This window comes from Oreochromis niloticus, linkage group LG19 (assembly GCF_001858045.2).
Source record: "Oreochromis niloticus isolate F11D_XX linkage group LG19, O_niloticus_UMD_NMBU, whole genome shotgun sequence".
Classification (NCBI taxonomy): Eukaryota; Metazoa; Chordata; class Actinopteri; order Cichliformes; family Cichlidae; genus Oreochromis; species Oreochromis niloticus.
This window is the reverse complement of record NC_031983.2, coordinates 19,087,914-19,106,339: the sequence shown is the minus strand read 5'-3', so window position 1 is coordinate 19,106,339 and position 18,426 is coordinate 19,087,914. Positions and strand designations below refer to the sequence as shown.

General features: G+C 39.8%; 1 protein-coding gene across 3 annotated transcripts in view; it reads left to right on the top strand.

The window, feature by feature from the left end:
- The window catches only part of mta1 (metastasis associated 1), a 43,363-nt gene that overhangs the window by 19,696 nt on the left and 5,241 nt on the right, over positions 1 to 18,426 (top strand). For 2 of the 3 annotated variants that reach the window (XM_005477278.4, XM_013270066.3), the window contains 13 exons: positions 7,840 to 7,966; positions 9,926 to 9,989; positions 10,330 to 10,447; positions 11,587 to 11,689; positions 13,019 to 13,118; positions 13,549 to 13,737; positions 14,894 to 14,968; positions 15,161 to 15,219; positions 15,508 to 15,671; positions 16,360 to 16,511; positions 17,628 to 17,817; positions 17,927 to 18,016; positions 18,167 to 18,322. In XM_005477278.4, coding sequence (XP_005477335.1) covers positions 7,840 to 7,966; positions 9,926 to 9,989; positions 10,330 to 10,447; positions 11,587 to 11,689; positions 13,019 to 13,118; positions 13,549 to 13,737; positions 14,894 to 14,968; positions 15,161 to 15,219; positions 15,508 to 15,671; positions 16,360 to 16,511; positions 17,628 to 17,817; positions 17,927 to 18,016; positions 18,167 to 18,322 — 1,587 coding nt within the window. Of the gene's footprint in view, positions 1 to 7,839; positions 7,967 to 9,925; positions 9,990 to 10,329; positions 10,448 to 11,586; positions 11,690 to 13,018; positions 13,119 to 13,548; positions 13,738 to 14,893; positions 14,969 to 15,160; positions 15,220 to 15,507; positions 15,672 to 16,359; positions 16,512 to 17,627; positions 17,818 to 17,926; positions 18,017 to 18,166; positions 18,323 to 18,426 lie in introns of those variants that run through there. The other variant, XM_019348835.1, reaches the window with a different exon arrangement.

The following is an 18,426-nucleotide window of genomic DNA, read 5'->3' as shown; positions in this document are numbered from 1 at the left end:
TCCCATTGTAACCATTATGCAACCGGCACAAAAAAATGATCGGCACTCCAACACTGCGTTGTCGTCTTCTTCCTTTCTTTCTTTTTTTTTTCTTCAGCTGACTGTGTTGTTGTTGTTGTTACTCTTACTTGGACTGTGCTGTGAAACGGGGGGAAATCATCTTGATAGTGCTCTTGGGTGAGATGGAAAGACGTTCAGAATCAAAGTACTTTTTCTTGTTCATCTCACCCTTGACGAGGCAGACCTAAGATGTCTATCTAAAGATTTATTTGAAATGGGTGTTACGCAGCACATAAAACGTTTATATCTAATCGTTGATCATGTGGTGGGATTAGGTGTGGTTACTGCTATTTTTGTAGTAGCAGTTAACAACAATAGCAAAAATTCAAGTAACTTGAATGACTTGATTGCAAAAAGATGTTGTAGAGCTCACCATGTAAGTGTTTGTGAGGGTTTCACCCACATTTGCAAATAAAAATAGATTTTTTTTTTTGGGAGCACATGTTTGAACATAAAGTAGTACAACATTAAGCACAAGTAGGCCCCAGGTTTCTCAACAAAAAACTGATAACACAGCAGCAGCAGTGACAATGCTGTCATTGTTTAATGTGGAGTCTGTCTACACACAAATGGCGTAAAGAGGCGGAGCTGTTATTGAGACAGTGAGCTCAGGTGGAGTGAAAAAAACATCAGCACTTGCAATTGGAATCAACTTTAAAATCTTTACTGGAAAAAAACAAGTGTTCAAAAAGCTCCAATGTGAAGAAAAGCGAAGAAGAAAAGTAAAAATATCTACAGTAAAGCTACAAAAGTTAAAATAAGTGATGAACTATTAACTTGGTGTTCACGATGCTTGATGAAGGCTGACAGCATAGCGGTCTAAAGGGGGATATGGGGTGTACAGTTTTATTTCAAGCGTTTTGTAACATTATTCAGCAGATTTAGGTTAATATAAAGATAATAAATTTAAATAAATTATTATTATTATTTTTCACAGGCCATTAAAAGTATACATTTCACAGTAAAACCCTGAGCCAATGACCCGGTGCTGTTACTCAGGACACTGAATTATTATTAACATTAATTATTAACATCTACACCATCACAACGTCTGCTTTCTGCAGCAGGAGGTGCTTCTTAAGAGCACATGGCAAACCTCAGTTCTGAGAACAGTCAGATGAAGCTACCACATGCTTAAAGGCTTATATAGACACACAAAGTCACTAATTCACTGGTACACTTAAACATGAAGACACAAATACTCATGAACACACACCAAAATACAATATTGTTAGTTGTCTTTTTGCCTCATTTTAATGTTAGAAAGTCTTCTAAGAAGACAAAGGCTTTTTTTCCCTAATTCCTTAGTTTAGATTGAATGTATACCTTATTTTATTTAAGAAAAAGAAATCTGGTTTTAAGATGGTATGTAAATAAAATCAAAGGATTTTGTTTTTTTGACAGAGGTTATATCCAGTGATTATTGAAATAATCAACAGCCGCAGCTCAAGTGAGTTAATATCATATCTCAAAAGTAAACGGCTAATGGAGGACAGGGCAGTTAGATAAGTGTAGAAAATATCATCTCAGTATAATGTTGGGCATTTGGTTCATTGCCAAAACCATAGTCAGAATTATTTTGGTGAGTAATTGTTGTATTGATCAAAACAGGCCTTTGTTGAACTGTTACTGTAACTGTAAATAGAACTTTATTAGTCATTTGAGCTAATGAGGAGGCAGAGGAGGACATGAGGCAGGATAAGGGTGATGTGATGTGAAGAATGATGGAGTTGGGCTGAGATTAGTGTACCTTATAACAGGCCACTGTAGGATGTTTGCAAAGGTATGTGTGTGGAGGTATCTTAAGGCTCAGAGAGAGTTCTTAGTTCAGCACCTGGATTCTGCTTCATATTCCACACACAAAGTTTTTCACTTTGCGTCAGTCCATTGTAAGTGAGCTTTGGGCCCCAGAAGACCACAGCATTTCTGGATCACGTTCACACATGGCTCCTTTTTTGCATGAACTTTAAACTGCATTTGTGGATGACATGCCAAACTGTGTTCACAGACCATGATTTCAGGAAGTGTTTCTGAGCCCATGCAGGGATTTCTGTGACAGAAACATGGCTGTTTTTTAATGCAGTGCTGTCTTAGGGCCCAAATTAGGGCTGCTCAATTAATCGAATTTTAATCTAGATTATGATCTGGGCTTTCAACGATCTTTAAAAATGACTGAGCCGATTATTAGCACCTCCCTTGTGCTTTACTCTCGCGCTGCTCCGTGTGGCAAATCGAGCGCACCTCTCTGCGTTTCGAACACTCGTCACAACAATTAAGAGGACCCGAGGGAAGCTCGGAAAGCTCGGAAAGCTAAGCAGAAGTTATTTGGAGAGGAGAGGATAATGGCTGCTGAAGAAAGAATGCCGTTGGTTGAAAAGAGAGGTAAAACGACTTCAGTGGTGTGGAAACATTATGGGTTCGCGGAGTCAGACGTGGATCAAATATTGTGCAGTATTTTGAAGTTCACTAAACATAGATGTTTACATTTTTCATTTATTTTTTTATATTGCAAACATTTCCACTGTAATCAGTATTTGCACACTATTTTATATTATTTTTTGACAATCTTTAAAGCCATTATTCAATACATTGTTACTGTTAAATAAATATCGTCAAATAATCGAGATCTCAATTTCAGTGAAAATAATCGTGATTATCATTTTTGCCATAATCGAGCAGCCCTAGCCCAAATGTCACGAGTATCCAGTAATGATTATCAGCCTTGTGCACAGAGATTTCTCCAGATTCCTGGAAACCTTTGATGATATTATGTATTGTTGATGATGAGATATTCAAAGTTTTCACAGTATTACATGGAGGAACATTGCTCAGAAATTTCTTCCACAATTTTGCAGATCAATTTTTTTCCTTTTTGGCAGATTAAGGAACCTTTGCTCACCTTTACCTCTACGAAAGTCTGTCCCTCAATAAGACTTTTTATAACCAGTCTTACTGCCTTTTCACAACAAACCTAATTATTTGCAAAATACTCCACCACACATTTCTTTTAAGTACCACTTACTTTTCCATTGTTTTGTTGCCCCACCCCCAGAAACTTTTTTTGTTCCGAACATGTTACATTTTCTTAGTTTTCTATTTTCTGCTGTAAATATGGATTTAATAGCTCTGCAAGTCATTGATGTCTTTTGTTTTAGACAGCCTCCCAACTTTGAAATTAGGATTATGATTGAAATTTAAATTCAGTTAATTAAATAAAGTTTCATTTTTTTAATTTAATAGTCATGGATATGATGGATTGGTTATAAGAGGTTTACCATTGGTATTTTAGTAATTACATGAGCCTCTCTGCAGCCGTTTACAGTTCAGTACATTATGAAACAGACCACTTTTTTTTTTTTTTTTAGAGATGTAGTCAGTTGGTTAAGTTAACACCAATCAGCTATGCTTTCCTCACCTCCTCAACTTGCCCTGAAGCCTGCTCTCTCCTTTCCTCTCCCTCCTCTCACCATCTCAACACAGTAAGGCGACCCATTCATCAATAATTGATAATTGGCTGGGACAGGTGAGATGGAGAGGCAATTTGTAGAGTATGGTATGGGTGCACTGCCAGGAGATTGGCTCCGAGGAGGAGAGGAGGAGGACTGAGGTTGGGGAGTTGAATTGCTTCTCAAGGACTCACAGCCAGGGGCCAGCTGGAAGGACCAGCCTGCTGATGGACCACTACATAATCCTGCTAGAGTGTGTGTGTGTGTGTGTGTGTGTGTGTGTGTGTGTGTGTGTGTGTATATGAAGTAACAGATATGGGCATGCAGAAGCAGAGTAACACACATCCAAACACTCACACCCACATATTGAGACTTAGCTTTGAAGTCAAGCAAATACTATTTGTATTGCAAAATCAAGAATCATACGTTTGCTTCAAGGTCTTTGCAATCTGGATAACATGAAAGCCACCATCGGTAAATTCACCAGTAATCTACTACAGGGAAAAATTTCACAAAACACAAATAGGGAGGTATGCATTAAATACAGGCAGGCTTTGTGAGTCCACTGTGATCCTAAATTGGCAGGAATGCTCGAAGCAGTTCAGGAGTGCAAAAGGAGACGACCTCAAAGGGGACAACAGCCAAATTTAATTTATTTAGGCTCTCTGTTTTTTATTGAAGAACCACAAAAGATTTTGATTTCACCTCTTATATAAAGGCATACAAAGTTTCAGGTTTTTAGTCTCCAACAGAACTCCTGGTCTTTGACAGGGCTTCACTTTTTTTTTCTGCCAACTCAAACCTCAAATCTAATCTCTTTTCCTGCATCTTTGTTCCTTTTCTCCTAATAAGGCCTATTTTGACATTAGAATAATACCCCACAACTCCAGATATTCTGTAGTGTAAGAAATCCTCTTATATACTTCACATGTATGTTTTTGAGGTCAACTGGGACTAATTGTGGCTATATTTGTTTATATAATGTTATATTATTGAGAGACGGATAAAATGAGCAGTAATATATCCTGAAGGATCAGGGGTCAATTAAGGTACTCCAGCTTTGGATCTTACTGTATATAATTCCTCTTTTTCCTCACTTTGGATGAAGAAACAAGGAAAGCATTCTAGTAACAGTGCTTTATTGTGATATTCATTGTGTTATATAGTGATGGTCTCCATTTTTGTTATCAGAGGTAACACTGTTGGTTCTAATTACTAGTTTTAAATGTATTTACTGTCCAAAAAAATCCCCAAAACATTGATTTACTGGTAAATCTTTTCTATGCATACTTTTGCATCACAGTAAAGCCCGTTTCACTGATATTCAACACAACTTTATTTGCACAATATGAATTTGATTTATTTATTTATTTTTTAAATACCAGAGCAATGCCTTGTAAAGGAAAACCGACGTGCACTTCCAGTTTTCAACATCTGATTCATGGTAACTGCTGGGAACATCAGTACAGTATCTTTATAGAAATGAGATTCACAAAACATCTCTCAGTTTAATCTCTGGTACTTCTCCTCTTTGGATCTTGGTCCATATTTTCCTGCCTTCACATGGAAGAAGATGGTGAAGCCCACGCTGTGTGTGAGTGTGTGTGCGCGCCTCTGCGTTGCCTGGGCATTGATAGTGTGTCTGCTGGGTGCTGAGTGCTGGGCAGAGTGAGGGAGAGATGGAGTACTTATTGATTTTGGCCACACATCTCTTCTCCTGAAAATCCCTTGATTGCTTTTGTTCTGCTCCCTGTCTCCCTCTTTCTGTCTCGCTTCCTCTAATGAAACTCCAAATGAATTGGAGCACGTACTGACTGCTCTCCCGCTCTTCGTTTCACTTCTGCTCTCTCATCGGCCTCCTTCCTCACTCTCTCACTCTGGCTCTCCCTGCTGATTTCTCTATTGCTCCCCTTCTACCTCTCTCTCGTTTCCTCCATGTGTTTATGTCGCTCGGCCTTCATCTTAAGCTCCCATTCTCTTTATCACTTTTGTCACATTTTTCTCCTGTGTTCTTCTCTACTGTTATCTGTCTCTCTGTTTATTTTACCATCCATCTCGCCTCCTTTTCCCTCTGCGTTTCCCTCATCCATCCACATCCATGGGAATAGGAATTAACATCGGAAATGTACTAACCCACTAGCCATGGCGCAATCTTTTACTAAAGGATGACTCAGATACATGGCTCACTCAAACAGGCAGACATCTCTTCAGCACTCTCTCCGTCCAGTCATTCTTGGACCCCTTTACTAGAACTGTTCTTTTCTCTTTTTTTCCTTCCCCTTCCTCTCACCTGGTGCCCTTTTGATTCTTGCTTTTTCTACATGCAAATGTTAGAGTGTGTGCGTGTGTGTGTGTGTGTGTGTGTGTGTGTGTGTGTGTGTGTGTGTGTGTGTGAAGTACAACTAATAGAAGACAAATCTTCGAGCTCAGCTTCTGACTCAAGAGAAATTAGCTCAATCAGCAGCATGCAACTAAAGGGAAACTCCTGAGTTTTACACCTAAAGTTCAGCTTATTAGTCAGTCAATATACTATCCAATTTGTGAGAACAGTTGAATAAATGTCTTCTGTGATAAAAAAGGGCTTTTATCAAGTCTTAAAAATAACAGAAACAAGGTGAGAGAGACTAACGGAAAGATTTTATTGGTTGTGTTCTGGGAAATATACGACCCAGCCGTTCTTTTATCCAGTCAGCCATCCATTCAGTCAGTTTCTTAACCTATTATCTAATTCAGGGTCATGGGAGAGGCTGGAGCATGTCCTATTTGACATTTGTTTAGAGACAAGGTATACCCTGGGGAGGATGGCAGGCTAACACAGAGAGACAGACAATCATTTAGGATCATGCTCACACCTATGGCCAATTTAGAATCCCAAACAGACAGGCACCAGCTGCACAGCAGGTTTGAACCCAGAAACTTTCCAAAGCATTGATTTTGCTGATGTTTTTAGTGGGAGAGGGAATTTTAAAATATATATGTTTTGCAGCTGGCTGTGATGCTTTATACATATATATATGGTGCTAACTTTCTGGAATACTTTCTTTTTGCAAGTGTAAAACAAAAGTTGCAGTACAACATTTTTTGAAGATTTTAAACCCAGCGTAATTTTTGGAAACTTAACCTTATGTTATTAAAAAATGCAATTGAAACAATGTCCATCCATGTACGCATCCACCATTCTTCTTCCACTTATCCAGTTCAGAGTTGCAGGAGGGCTGGACCCTATCCAGCTGCCATAGGGCGAGAGGCAGGGTGTACACCTTGGGCAGGTTGCCAGTCTCACAGGGCTAACACAGAGATCACGAAACCATTCACGCTCACATTCACACCTATGGCCAGCTTAGAATCACCTGTTAACCCAACCCCACTAACTGCATGTGTTTGGACTCTGTTTTATTGATCCATTTATGGATGGCTTCAAATTTCAAAACAAACAAAAAACCCTTTTGTGTTTCTGATCTATATTGACATCAAAGAATTAACATCAGAATCCCTTCACAGGTGTATATTTTCTTTAATTTTTCTCATGCTCTTAACTTTTGAATTACATTTTCTTTGCTTAAAAATGCAGGACATAACAAACATGTAATACACTGAGCAGATCAGTGGAAGGGCATTAAAAGCATGAACAAGCCTGAGGTAACAGTGATACCTGGAATGTTGCAGGATTTGAGGTGACATAGACTTAAAAACTACTTCTTCTGCTGTTCATGCATAATAAAATCCAAAACCTTTTCTGCTTCGGTCTCTCTGCCTGCTCCACTTTTCTCACACACAGACGATTGTTTAGGCTAACTCCTTACACACACAAACAGAGCTCAAGGTCGCATCTGCACAGAAAGAGTGCACACACACAAAGAAAGTCTGGGTTGAAAGATTTAAATGTTAATCATCGTAGCGATTATTTTCTTATTGGACTTTATTGATTATATTTTGATTAGATTTCTGATTTTATTATAGCAGGAATAACTACCAACAATAGCACATTAAACTGTGTCGCTCTGTGCTACCTTACACCCCCAAAGGCTGGATTGGGCCTTTTACTTCACTTTTGGTAGAACTGAGCCAAGCGATCTCAGTCCACTTGACATCCTGTTTGATTCATACCACTTTATGTAAAATATCTGTATATATACACAGCTCTCCCTCTCCTTGGGGGCTCCATCGTTCCAGCTCATCAAATGTGCATCCTCTGTGTCGAGTGTGTGGCTTCAGCCGATTCACTTGCCATTCTGACTTTTTTCCCCGCTTATGGACTTCATTGTTCTGCCTCATCTAAAGTACTTATGTTTGACACCTCTCCTTTTTTTTTTTTTTTTTTTCCTTCACCTAGGGGAGCTGGAGGAGGAGATGGAGAATCCAGAGATGCGGGATCTCCCCGAGAAACAAAAACACCAGCTCAGACACAGAGAGCTCTTCCTTTCTCGCCAGCTGGAGTCTTTACCAGCCACACACATCAGGTACACTTCATTTGTGTCACAGGACTAGATGTTTTATTTACCTTCTTTTTGTGGGACTTGCTTGTGCAACTTCTAAACCCACCCACCTACTTGACATTCTATTTTGGTTTCAAATACCCATCTCATGCTGTGACTGAAGTTTTGTTCACCAAATGTTTCTTCATCTTTTCATCCAAATCTTTTGGGTTACAGTTGATTCAACAAACCCAAATTTCTCTCCAAACAGAACATTTCTGATGAAATTTTCCTAGACGGTAGGGGGTCGGTGAAGAGAAAACAAGACAGACAGAACCGACTTGTTTTTAGAATTAGTAGTTATGAATTTATGGTTATAACTAGATGAAATTTTTTTTTGTTTTGTTTTGTTTTGTTGTCTTTTTTTTAATGAATATTATCAGTGATGAATGCTTTGTTGTTTTTCTGTGTTGGCTTCAAGCCAATAGGTGGTTAATAAAAATTGGTAGCGGTTAGAAATTTTCAGCTAATGAGCAGTGTAATGTAATATTGATACTATAAATGAGTAAAAATTTAGGCTGATTAACACCTCAGTTACGCAGGCCTAGAGACTGGTTAGTAACCTTCTGGCAACCAACAGTTGCGAGGGGGGATAAAAAATGTGTATACCCCAAGTGGCTGCAAGGGATTGCTGCAGATTGCTCTTGTGCAACTGCGGCAATCTGCTAGCGACCAGAGAAATCAGGTTTTTGGTGCACCTTTTTGCAGCCAGTGTAGATCAGCAACCACTTGGACCAGATCGAGGAACATTTGTTTTTCCTCCATGTCGAGTGATTTGCCAGATGATTGTTAACTGGTCTCTGGGCCTGTGTAACTTGACCCTAAAATTTAGATGGATTGCAGCATTATTGACTGTGAATTACATTTTGCTTAAGTAGGAAATTTGGATCACGTGTAGGAAAGGTGGACTTATTCACATCACAAATGCAGTTTACATTGTTTGCATTGATTAATTAAAAATAGTTAATGAGTGAGATAAATTTCTAATACTGAAAAACGAGTCTTGATTTCATCATAATGTCAAGACCTACAGTATAACAAATATTTGCAAATTTCTTCTGATTATTCTCATTTCCATTTTGCTAATTTTTTTTTATTTTTTACATGCATTGCATAAACTCATTCATACTGTTATAATGTATATTCATGCTTTTTGATGCAAATACTGCAATTTCCTTGATGTCACATTGCCTGCTATACGTGAAGCTGTGCTGGCGAGAAAGACAGACACAAAGTAATCCACTCATATGCAGGGTACACGCTGAGCAGTAAATGTCAACAGAAAGCTGTTTCTAGATATAAACCTGCCTTTGCTCATCAGTAAGCTCGAGGCAAACCTACCTAATCATTAGCGTATTATTACTTGACATTTCTGAAGTCACAAGAAGAGCAAACTGACATCTGCTCGAATAAAAATGCTCTGATGAGCAGTTTGTTTAGTGAGAATTCAAGCTTGATTAAGTTTTCTAACTTAACAGTGTGTGGCGAGGTTACACAGTGCGCTTGAGTTTATTACCCTGCCAAATCGTATTTGCTTCAGGCTAGAGAGGTATGACTAATTAGCTGGTAAATAATCTCAGTTCAGACTGTAGCAGTTTGGGGACAGGGATGAGTGCTGTTGGTGTCAACACACTGGACCAGGATTTATCCCCCCAAAAAAGCTGGGCAAACTGGACCTGAATCAATACCATCATTGGAGATTCTGAGCTGTATCCTACATTTCTCCTGCAGAGGAGTTTGGACCAGAGAGCAGCTTTCATCTTGCACTTACATAACCACTTAAAATCCCATGGACTTTAAGCCCCGTCTGCTTTTCTATGTTTCACATGTCAAATATTGGCTCATACTTTTCTCCTCTATGACTTCCTCCTGTGTCTTTCCTAATTTTTTTCTTCTTTCTTTTTCTCTTACTTTTTCCTCAACTGTGTTTCTTACATCCTTCAGGGGAAAGTGCTGTGTGACGCTGCTGAACGAGACAGAAGCCCTGAAGTCCTACCTGGACAGAGAGGTACATGATCATGATGGGGTCTCAACTGTAATTAGGTTTTAGATTTTAGGGTGTGTGTGTGTGTGTGTGTGAGAGAGAGAGAGAGGAGGAGAGTAAGTATCTTATGAGTTTAAAGATTCTTGTTTCCAGATGAATTATTCAACGTGTTGACCTAGAATGTTCTTTTCACGTACTGTAATGAGGAGACGAGAGACTAGGAGAGGGGGAAAATACACAGACACAAACACACACGCACGCAGACCAACAGATACACCCCACTCTTTCGCCTCTCCGCTCGCCCATCCCGCTTCCTGTTCCTTTCATTGCATCCTCACACCTTCCTGCCATCTGTATTTCCCAGGATGCCTTCTTCTACTCGCTGGTGTACGACCCTCAGCAGAAGACCCTGCTGGCTGATAAGGGGGAGATCCGCGTTGGGAACAAGTACCAGGCCGACATCACCGACCTCCTGAAGGAAGGTACGTTGTGCTTAAAATTTTTGGCTGCTTTTTAAAAATGACTTATTCGCTTAGAAGCACTCTATCCATTTTCTGCAGGGCACTTTTTACCCTGCAGTGGACTGATTATTTTTTTTAGCAATATGTCTGCATTAATGGGAAAAGTTTAACAGTCTGAGCCACGACTGTCAAACTTTTTAATATTTGTGCAACTGCTCAAATTTCAGGAACATGTCATGAACTTTTATGACTTTCCTGCCTTAATACACCACTTTTTTTTTCTCTTTTCTTTTACGAGTAAAGTTGAGAGAACAACCAAGTTGGGTTTCCATGGCAATCACACTGTGGACTAACAATGATTATACATAATCACAGCATTTGAAATAACAGTTATTGCATTCGTGTTGCACAATTGATGACTTTACAGTCACCCGCAGAGAAGACAACTGTTCATAACGCATCCCAAATCTGACATCAAAAAAGCTGTCATTGAGGTATACACCCACGATGAAATATAACAGGTCGTAAAGTGTAGCAAAATATTTGTAAGCATTCATTTTAATAACTGGGACTTGACAGTTTTGTACAAACTGTAATGTTTTTAAATCCAACTTGTTAGTAACACAAATCCACTATTATTTCCATTTAGATGAGGATATTTTCCAGGCATTCTCTGCCAATAGTTTGTAAGGTAATCATTAATCAGGTAATCATTTTCAAATGTGACTGTTTTTCTGCCAGATTATGGTGTTTCGCTGGCATCCTGTGTTTTGCCAGAATTTTATTCTTAGCAGGTGGGATGCATCTGAAATTGCAATTAAAGCACCATGGGACACTAGGCTTGCTAATTAAACCCATGTTAATGAAATTCTTCTACATGTGTTAGAATCTCAGGCAGGCTGGCTCGTTGGTTGAAGGCTGGCAACTTGACAGAGCCCACCTCTTCAACTCTGGGATTCATTAAAGCCCCACACAAAGCAGGATTTATTTATTTATTTATTTATTTATTTAATCTAAAAGGAAAATTGAAGACAATTGAACTTGTTTTTTTTTTTTGTGTTTGCTGTTGTTTTTCCCCCCCCAATAAGGACCCATGGCAATCTTGGAGAGCATTAAAAATGGACTTGCATCCACATTTGTTTGTCTTCTGGTGCATTTAGGTGAGGATGATGGCAGGGACCTGGAGAAAATGGAGGAGAAGATCTGGGACTCCAACAGCTCACTGACAGAGAAACAGATTGATCAGTTTTTAGTAGTAGCACGGTAAGTCAACTCAGACATGAAATATATAACAATAACAAAAAAAAATCTGATTCGTGTAAATTTTTTCAATTTCAGAGAGAGTTAGTTGTAAAGTTAGTTATGCTAAGGTTAATTTGCCTCACTTATTAAAAAACTGTGTCAAGTAAACCTAATCCATCCAGTCTTAGAGCCGTGACTTCTGGCTTTTATTTGTGTGCATCTAAAAACAGTTATGACAGTTATTATAAAACACATGCACACTTTTTTTTTTTCAGGGAGTGCACTACATGTAATCAGGTGTACTTGAATCCAAAGTGAATCCAAGAGCTAGTTTAAAACTTCCTGAAGGTCACTTGAAAGCTCAAGGCAAGGTTAAAAAAAATAAAAACACCCATCAGGCTGAACGGGCATTATGGGGTGCCATAAAGAAGTTTTTTTTTTTTTTTTAATCATTAAGTTTAAAAACCTCACCTGTTTAAATTGTTCCGAGTTTCTCTTTGACATCATGTCTTTGTGCACATCTGGACCGGTTCCAGCTCAGCTGCTATTTTTACATTGCTTCCTGGAAGTCCCTTTCTGACTACTTGTATGGGCACATTATTTTACCGTGGAGCTCCAACTTGCCAGAGAGCAAACATCAATTTCTCTGTCAAGCTGACCCAGCCCAACCCCCATAACTGGTGGAGAGAGTGAGGGCACATGAGCGAGGAGTGGCAGCAGAAACATGCTTGTTGTTGTTGTATTTTGTGTCCTGAGGTGGTTGAGGGAGAAAATTTACAACAAATGGTCTCAACTATGGCTCCCCGAGACTTCATTCTATTCCCCTTTATGTAATTCAAGTTGAGGAGTCACTGTTTTTACACAGCTGAGCAGATCCAGTGCACATTATGGACACACAAGTGCAAGTAATCTGAGTGGGACTTGCAGGGAACGATAAATAGAAAATAAAATAGCAGCCGCACTGAAAGCGGCGCACTGCTGCTCAGGAAGATTGAAGATTTAAATGTGGTAGAACTTTTGATTTGTTGTGAAACGCTATGATTGCACCTGGTAAAGATGCTGCAGTTATTTAATTCTCAGCTTGAGAGAAAATACATGGATTCACTAAAACTAATAAGTACTGCAAACGTTTCCTAAAATCTGTGAATATCTAGTTTTCAAGCCATATTTTGTTGCTAAGCAGTTTTCGCCTGTTGAGGTCTAAATTTGCTTGAGGTGCATTATCTGTCTGACCACACTACAGAGTTGAATGTTTTATTAGGAAGAACCAGAGTTAGGACTTTGCTGATATGACTTCTGTGTTTGTTCTGTAAAGGAAACTATATCAATAGTTTCTCATGTGTCCCACAGGTCAGTAGGTACCTTTGCCAGAGCTTTGGACTGCAGTAGCTCTGTCCGACAGCCCAGCCTACATATGAGTGCTGCTGCAGCCTCCAGGGACATCACCTTGGTGAGATAGACACATATATATATATGTGAAAGTAGGCTCAATTTAAACTGTTAACACGCGACATGTGAAAGGTGTTGTGGAGAAGCAGGACTGTTAATTAGAAAATCCCTGCGCGTGTGTTTGTTATTGAGTCTCTGTTAGTGATTGTTGAAGCCTGTGTCTGGTTATCCTTAACAAGCATTTGGCCCCAAAACCTAGCCAGCCTAGTGTGGGTCTATTCTGCCCTAGATCCTTTCCTCATATATAAAACATAGATGAGAGCCCTAGCTACCCACATGTACACAAACACACACACACACAGAAACAGCTCCAGATACTCTCATGGAGGCTGTGTCTACACACTCTAAACTGGTAAACTATCATATAGCTGCAATGAAATGCACGATTGGTTCAACTCATGCACTGACATGGATTTGTGTCTTGTATTTAGTTTCATGCCATGGACACCCTCCATGCTACAGGCTACGACATGACTCGAGCCATCGCAGCACTGGTTCCTCAGGGTGGACCCGTCCTCTGCAGGGATGAAATGGAGGAGTGGAGCGCCTCGGAGGCCAACCTCTTTGAGGAGGCGCTCGAGAAATACGGCAAAGACTTTACCGACATCCAGCAGGATTTTGTAAGTGGGCAAACAGTAGGATTTGAAGATTTTAGGAAATATGCTTTTGTTCTACGTGTTGGATGAGAAATGAAAGGCACTGTCATATCTGTGTGCAGTTTATGAAACTACATAAAGACTGTAAGCTGAGAACTGGGCAGACACACATAGAAGTGCTGTTTTCCACTTTGGGTTTCAAATGGAATAACAAAATGTATTGCAGAGTGTCCTTGGTTTATTTAAGAGCTGCAAATACAGCCACTTGAATTCATTTTATTTGACAGATTTTTCTCAGCTCATCATGCTTTATAATTATCAACTTATGCAGCAATTTGCACTGAAATTAAATTTTGACTTTTATGTACAGAAAACATAATAAAGGAATATCCTGGAGAGAGCTCTGGCTGTAATATGTACCCTCTAGAAGTTTACTTGCCAACACCTTTACAGCTCAAACCAATCCTATGATTCTCGTTTAGGTGTTCAGCTGATTTTCCTTTTATGCAACTTTCAAGCATAACAGTACTCTTGTAAAGAAGCACTGTGTCCAGCCCCATGGTAAGAATGAACAGTAAGCATTTTTAAACAAACATCCAGTGAAAGCTGCCTCTTCTCTGCTGAAGCACCTCATGTTCTTCTGTGCTGAGAAGAGTGGTGCTGCCTTTAGTGTTCTCTCACTGTGTGCATCACTCCGCCACCTGGTGGCCATCTCCTTACAGTGCTGCAGACTTTTGTTTCTACTTGAGGTTTTTTTCCAACAACAAGACTACACCATCAGTATGGGTGGGGCCACCACTTAAAGGCTCATATTCTTTCAAACTTCATAGAGGCAACGTAACGATTTAGCTTCAGTTTTTTAATCGTATCTTTACCTTTTTAATGAGCGAGTACTACATCAGGTTGAATGCGTGTGTGTTCCTTAAAATGTGAAAGAAATACACGGATATTTTAGCATTTATAATTATAAATGTCACAAAAGGGAGAATCATCTTATTTGAGTACCTGCAACCTTAATTTCTCAGTTAGTTAAAGTAGTTAATGATCATGTAATCAACTAAGAGTTTCAGCTTTAATTTTACGTTCCCTGCCTTCAGCAAGATTTCCTCTCTTTCTATCTGTTCCCATAACATCACCTCAACTAAAACCATAATTATTTTCCTCTTCTGTCCCTGTGTAGTTGCCCTGGAAATCCCTGACGAGTATTATTGAGTATTACTACATGTGGAAGACCACAGATAGATATGTACAGCAGGTAACAACTTCCTTTATACGTTTTTTTTTTTTTGTTTGTTTGTTTTTTTAAGGAAAAAAAAAAATCTAAGTGACCCGTATTAATTAATTTTATATTTGCATGGGATTCACAAATCTGTTGTTGGTACCTGAAGGTTAGAAATTCACTAGGTCTAACTGCACTTTTCGTCAACAACCTCCTTTTCTGCTCCAGAAACGATTAAAAGCAGCCGAGGCAGAAAGCAAGTTGAAGCAGGTCTACATCCCCAACTAGTGAGTACTTTGATGCAGCATTTTTGTGCTTAATTTATCAGCCTGCTTTCATTTTCCTACATATTATCAAGTATTAAATCAGCCGATGCTGCGGAGAAGGTCACAGCAACAACTCTGGTATTTTAAAGTTCAGCACTTGTCGCTCATTATACAGTACAATCTCGTCTTTTATTTTTCACCAACGCTCTCAGTACAGGATCAGTGTAACTACTGTCTCTGGTTGCAGGCTGATGAATATTATTTGTTCTCTTAGTGAATGTCTTGTCTCTGTATCTCTTCTTATATCAGTAACAAGCCAAACCCTAACCAGCTGAGTAACAATGTAAAGCCAGCTCTGGTAAATGGAGCAGCGGGTACAGCGGGTACAGTGGGTACAGCGGGTACAGCGGTCCCAGGACCTCCAGGCTCAGTGCCGACCCCAGGCTTGGGTAGAGCCTGTGAAAGCTGCTACAGTAAGTCATTCTGTTGTGTCCTGTTATTGCGCAACTGCAGTAGCTACTGTTATTTGTGTCCTGATGTAAGAGTTCTTACTCCTCCTTAGAGGAAATGAGATTGTCGTGATAGATATACAGTCAAAGCCTCAGATGTTTGCAAATCCTAATCAGTTTTGATGCGAAAATTGAACATCTTTCAGTCTCGGTGTGGAAATCTATGCGCTTCTTTAATTGCGCTCGATAATTAACCTGGTACGGATCTTGGGTACTGCGTCTGTATTTTTAGTATACATGATGACAACATCCTTTTATACTGATTTTCCTGATTTTTATTTAGCTAGCATCCAAGATCATCAGCCTATGTTGATCTCCATCATCCTTGTCTTCGGATCGGTGTATTTTCAATCTAATACAGATAATTTAAAGATCTGCTCTGTGCTCTTTGTATGCGGCACACATTTGATATTGGATTTACATAATAGAGAGAAGAGAAAATGGCCTTATGTGCCCTGCAGCAAAGTATTGTTTGAATTATTTTAGAGGCTGTACTTAATTTACTGATGAATGATTAAAGCTAGGGCTCTCATGTGTGTGTGCATGTGATCGTGATTCTGTGTGTGTTTATTGCTCACTACGCCCATTTTTTTTTTTCTGTAATCATCTCTGCTTAGCCATGTGATTTTGTGCTGTGTGTTTGTGTGTATAGCCAGCAGCTCCTACCAGTGGTACTCGTGGGGACCTCCCAACATGCAGTGTCGCCTGTGCGCTTCATGCTGGACCTACTGGAAGAAATACGGAGGGCTGAAGATGCCCACGAGGTTGGATGGCGAGAGGCCCGGACCCAACCGTAACAACATGGTACAAGCTCACACACGCTTCACTAGATATTGACTTATTTTCCTTTCCACAAATAACAGCCTTACTGTCTGCCGGAAACCTTGTAGTTCACCAAAAGTTCATCTTCCAGAGAAAAATCCAATGTCGGTTATTAGTTTAGTTAATTTTGCCTTTTTAAATTAACCCAGTCATTGTATAAAATGAAAATGACATCTGAGACGCTTGAATCAGTATGATAATATTGTTTTGGGGAAAATGGTCCAAATAATCCTCTTTTAAAGCAAACATTTTGACTTGTGACAGTAGGAAAAGCAAAGGTGGAGTTAATCACAGCCCAGTTCCATTAAGTGTCCCAGTAAGCCACGAGAATGAATCAGCATGTGCAAAAGTAGGTCTTTCCTTCTTCGAGTGTGACCACCACAACCCATGAAAAAGTAATATTTATTATTTCAAGAGAGAAAGTACCACAATGTCCTAATTTGGGGTCTACAGATGCCAAACACACCATACATCTATGCATTTCTCTTCTTGTGGTTTTTGTCCTTTTTAATAAAGAGCAGCGTAGCCTGTTTTATTTTAAATATTTTTTTATTACAATCCTGTTGAGTTTTCAGTAAAATCCCTACAGTACAGAACATTCAGCATGCCCAGTCATTTAAATGTGTTGTGGATTTTAAATCTTTACCCTTTGAAAGCCTGCTAGGAGTAACCCTTGAAGCTCTCTTCTGAACTCAGTGACTTTCTGGCATATTTCAGGTCTGCTTATAGAACAAAATGACTGGGTTTGCATCAGAAATTAAATGAGGGTGATCTCTGTCTGTGCAGCTACCCTGGGAAACTATTCTAATGGTCATCAGACCGCAACTTTACTGACATATACTGAGGTCTCAAAACTTAACTGTCTTTACGGGTACTTTATGGGGGAGTTAAAAAGCACTCTAGCCATCTGTCTTTCCCTAAATTCTTATCAGACAATGATTTAGTCCAGATGTTTTCTTTGTCTTCAGTCCTGTGATAAATTGATCTCTCCCTAATCCATCATTTAGCATTCAACTGTAAATACACATTTCCACTAGTACAGGCTGTTCTACGTTTTGGTTATAAAAGAAGTTTCTCATCCCTCTAAACCTTCTCTAGAGCCCCCATGGCCTGCCCCTTCGCCACAGCGGCAGCCCCAAGTTTGCTGTAAAGACCCGGCAGGCTTTTTACCTGCAGACCACCAGCCTAACACGGATGGCACGTCGCATCTGCCAGGACATCATCAGACCTCGATATATGGCCAGGCACCCCTACCTCCCAGTCAACACAGCAGCCATCAAAGCAGAATGTAAGGGCCCGATTCCCTCATGCTTAACTATGACATGTTATAACTTTTGGGCACTCTGTACACTTCCTCATATTTCTAACGACTGTGTTGTTTCACTGAATGTGTGCAGGTGCTCTGCGGTTACCAGACAGGCCAAAAAAGCCTTTGCCACTGAAACCCGTGGAACGTAAACCTCTGGAGTCTGTTGTTCGGTATTTAGGTGAGATCGATTCGCCACTACATGTTCATTTTTCAGTTTCTAGTTTTTCAGGTCACTTTTAACTGGGTGTGATACCTTGAGCTAGGTATTATGACAAAATGAATTTATTTCCTCTGTCATTTTCTTCATGCGTCTCTGATCATGTTTCAGAAGCACATCCCCGTCCATCCAAGCCCAATCCACCGACTCGCGGAGGGTCAATCTCTACAGGCAGTCTGACCCCTATAAAGTCCTCTCCCATCCTCAACAACGGCTCTCCCACCATCCTGGGCAAGCGTACCTATGAGCAGCACAATGGACTGGATGGTGAGCCAGACAGACTAGAAACTCTGAAGCACATATACAATCTGCGTGTGTTTGCCTCGTCAGCGTCAAAGAATTTCATCTTCACCGAACTCCTATTTGTCACA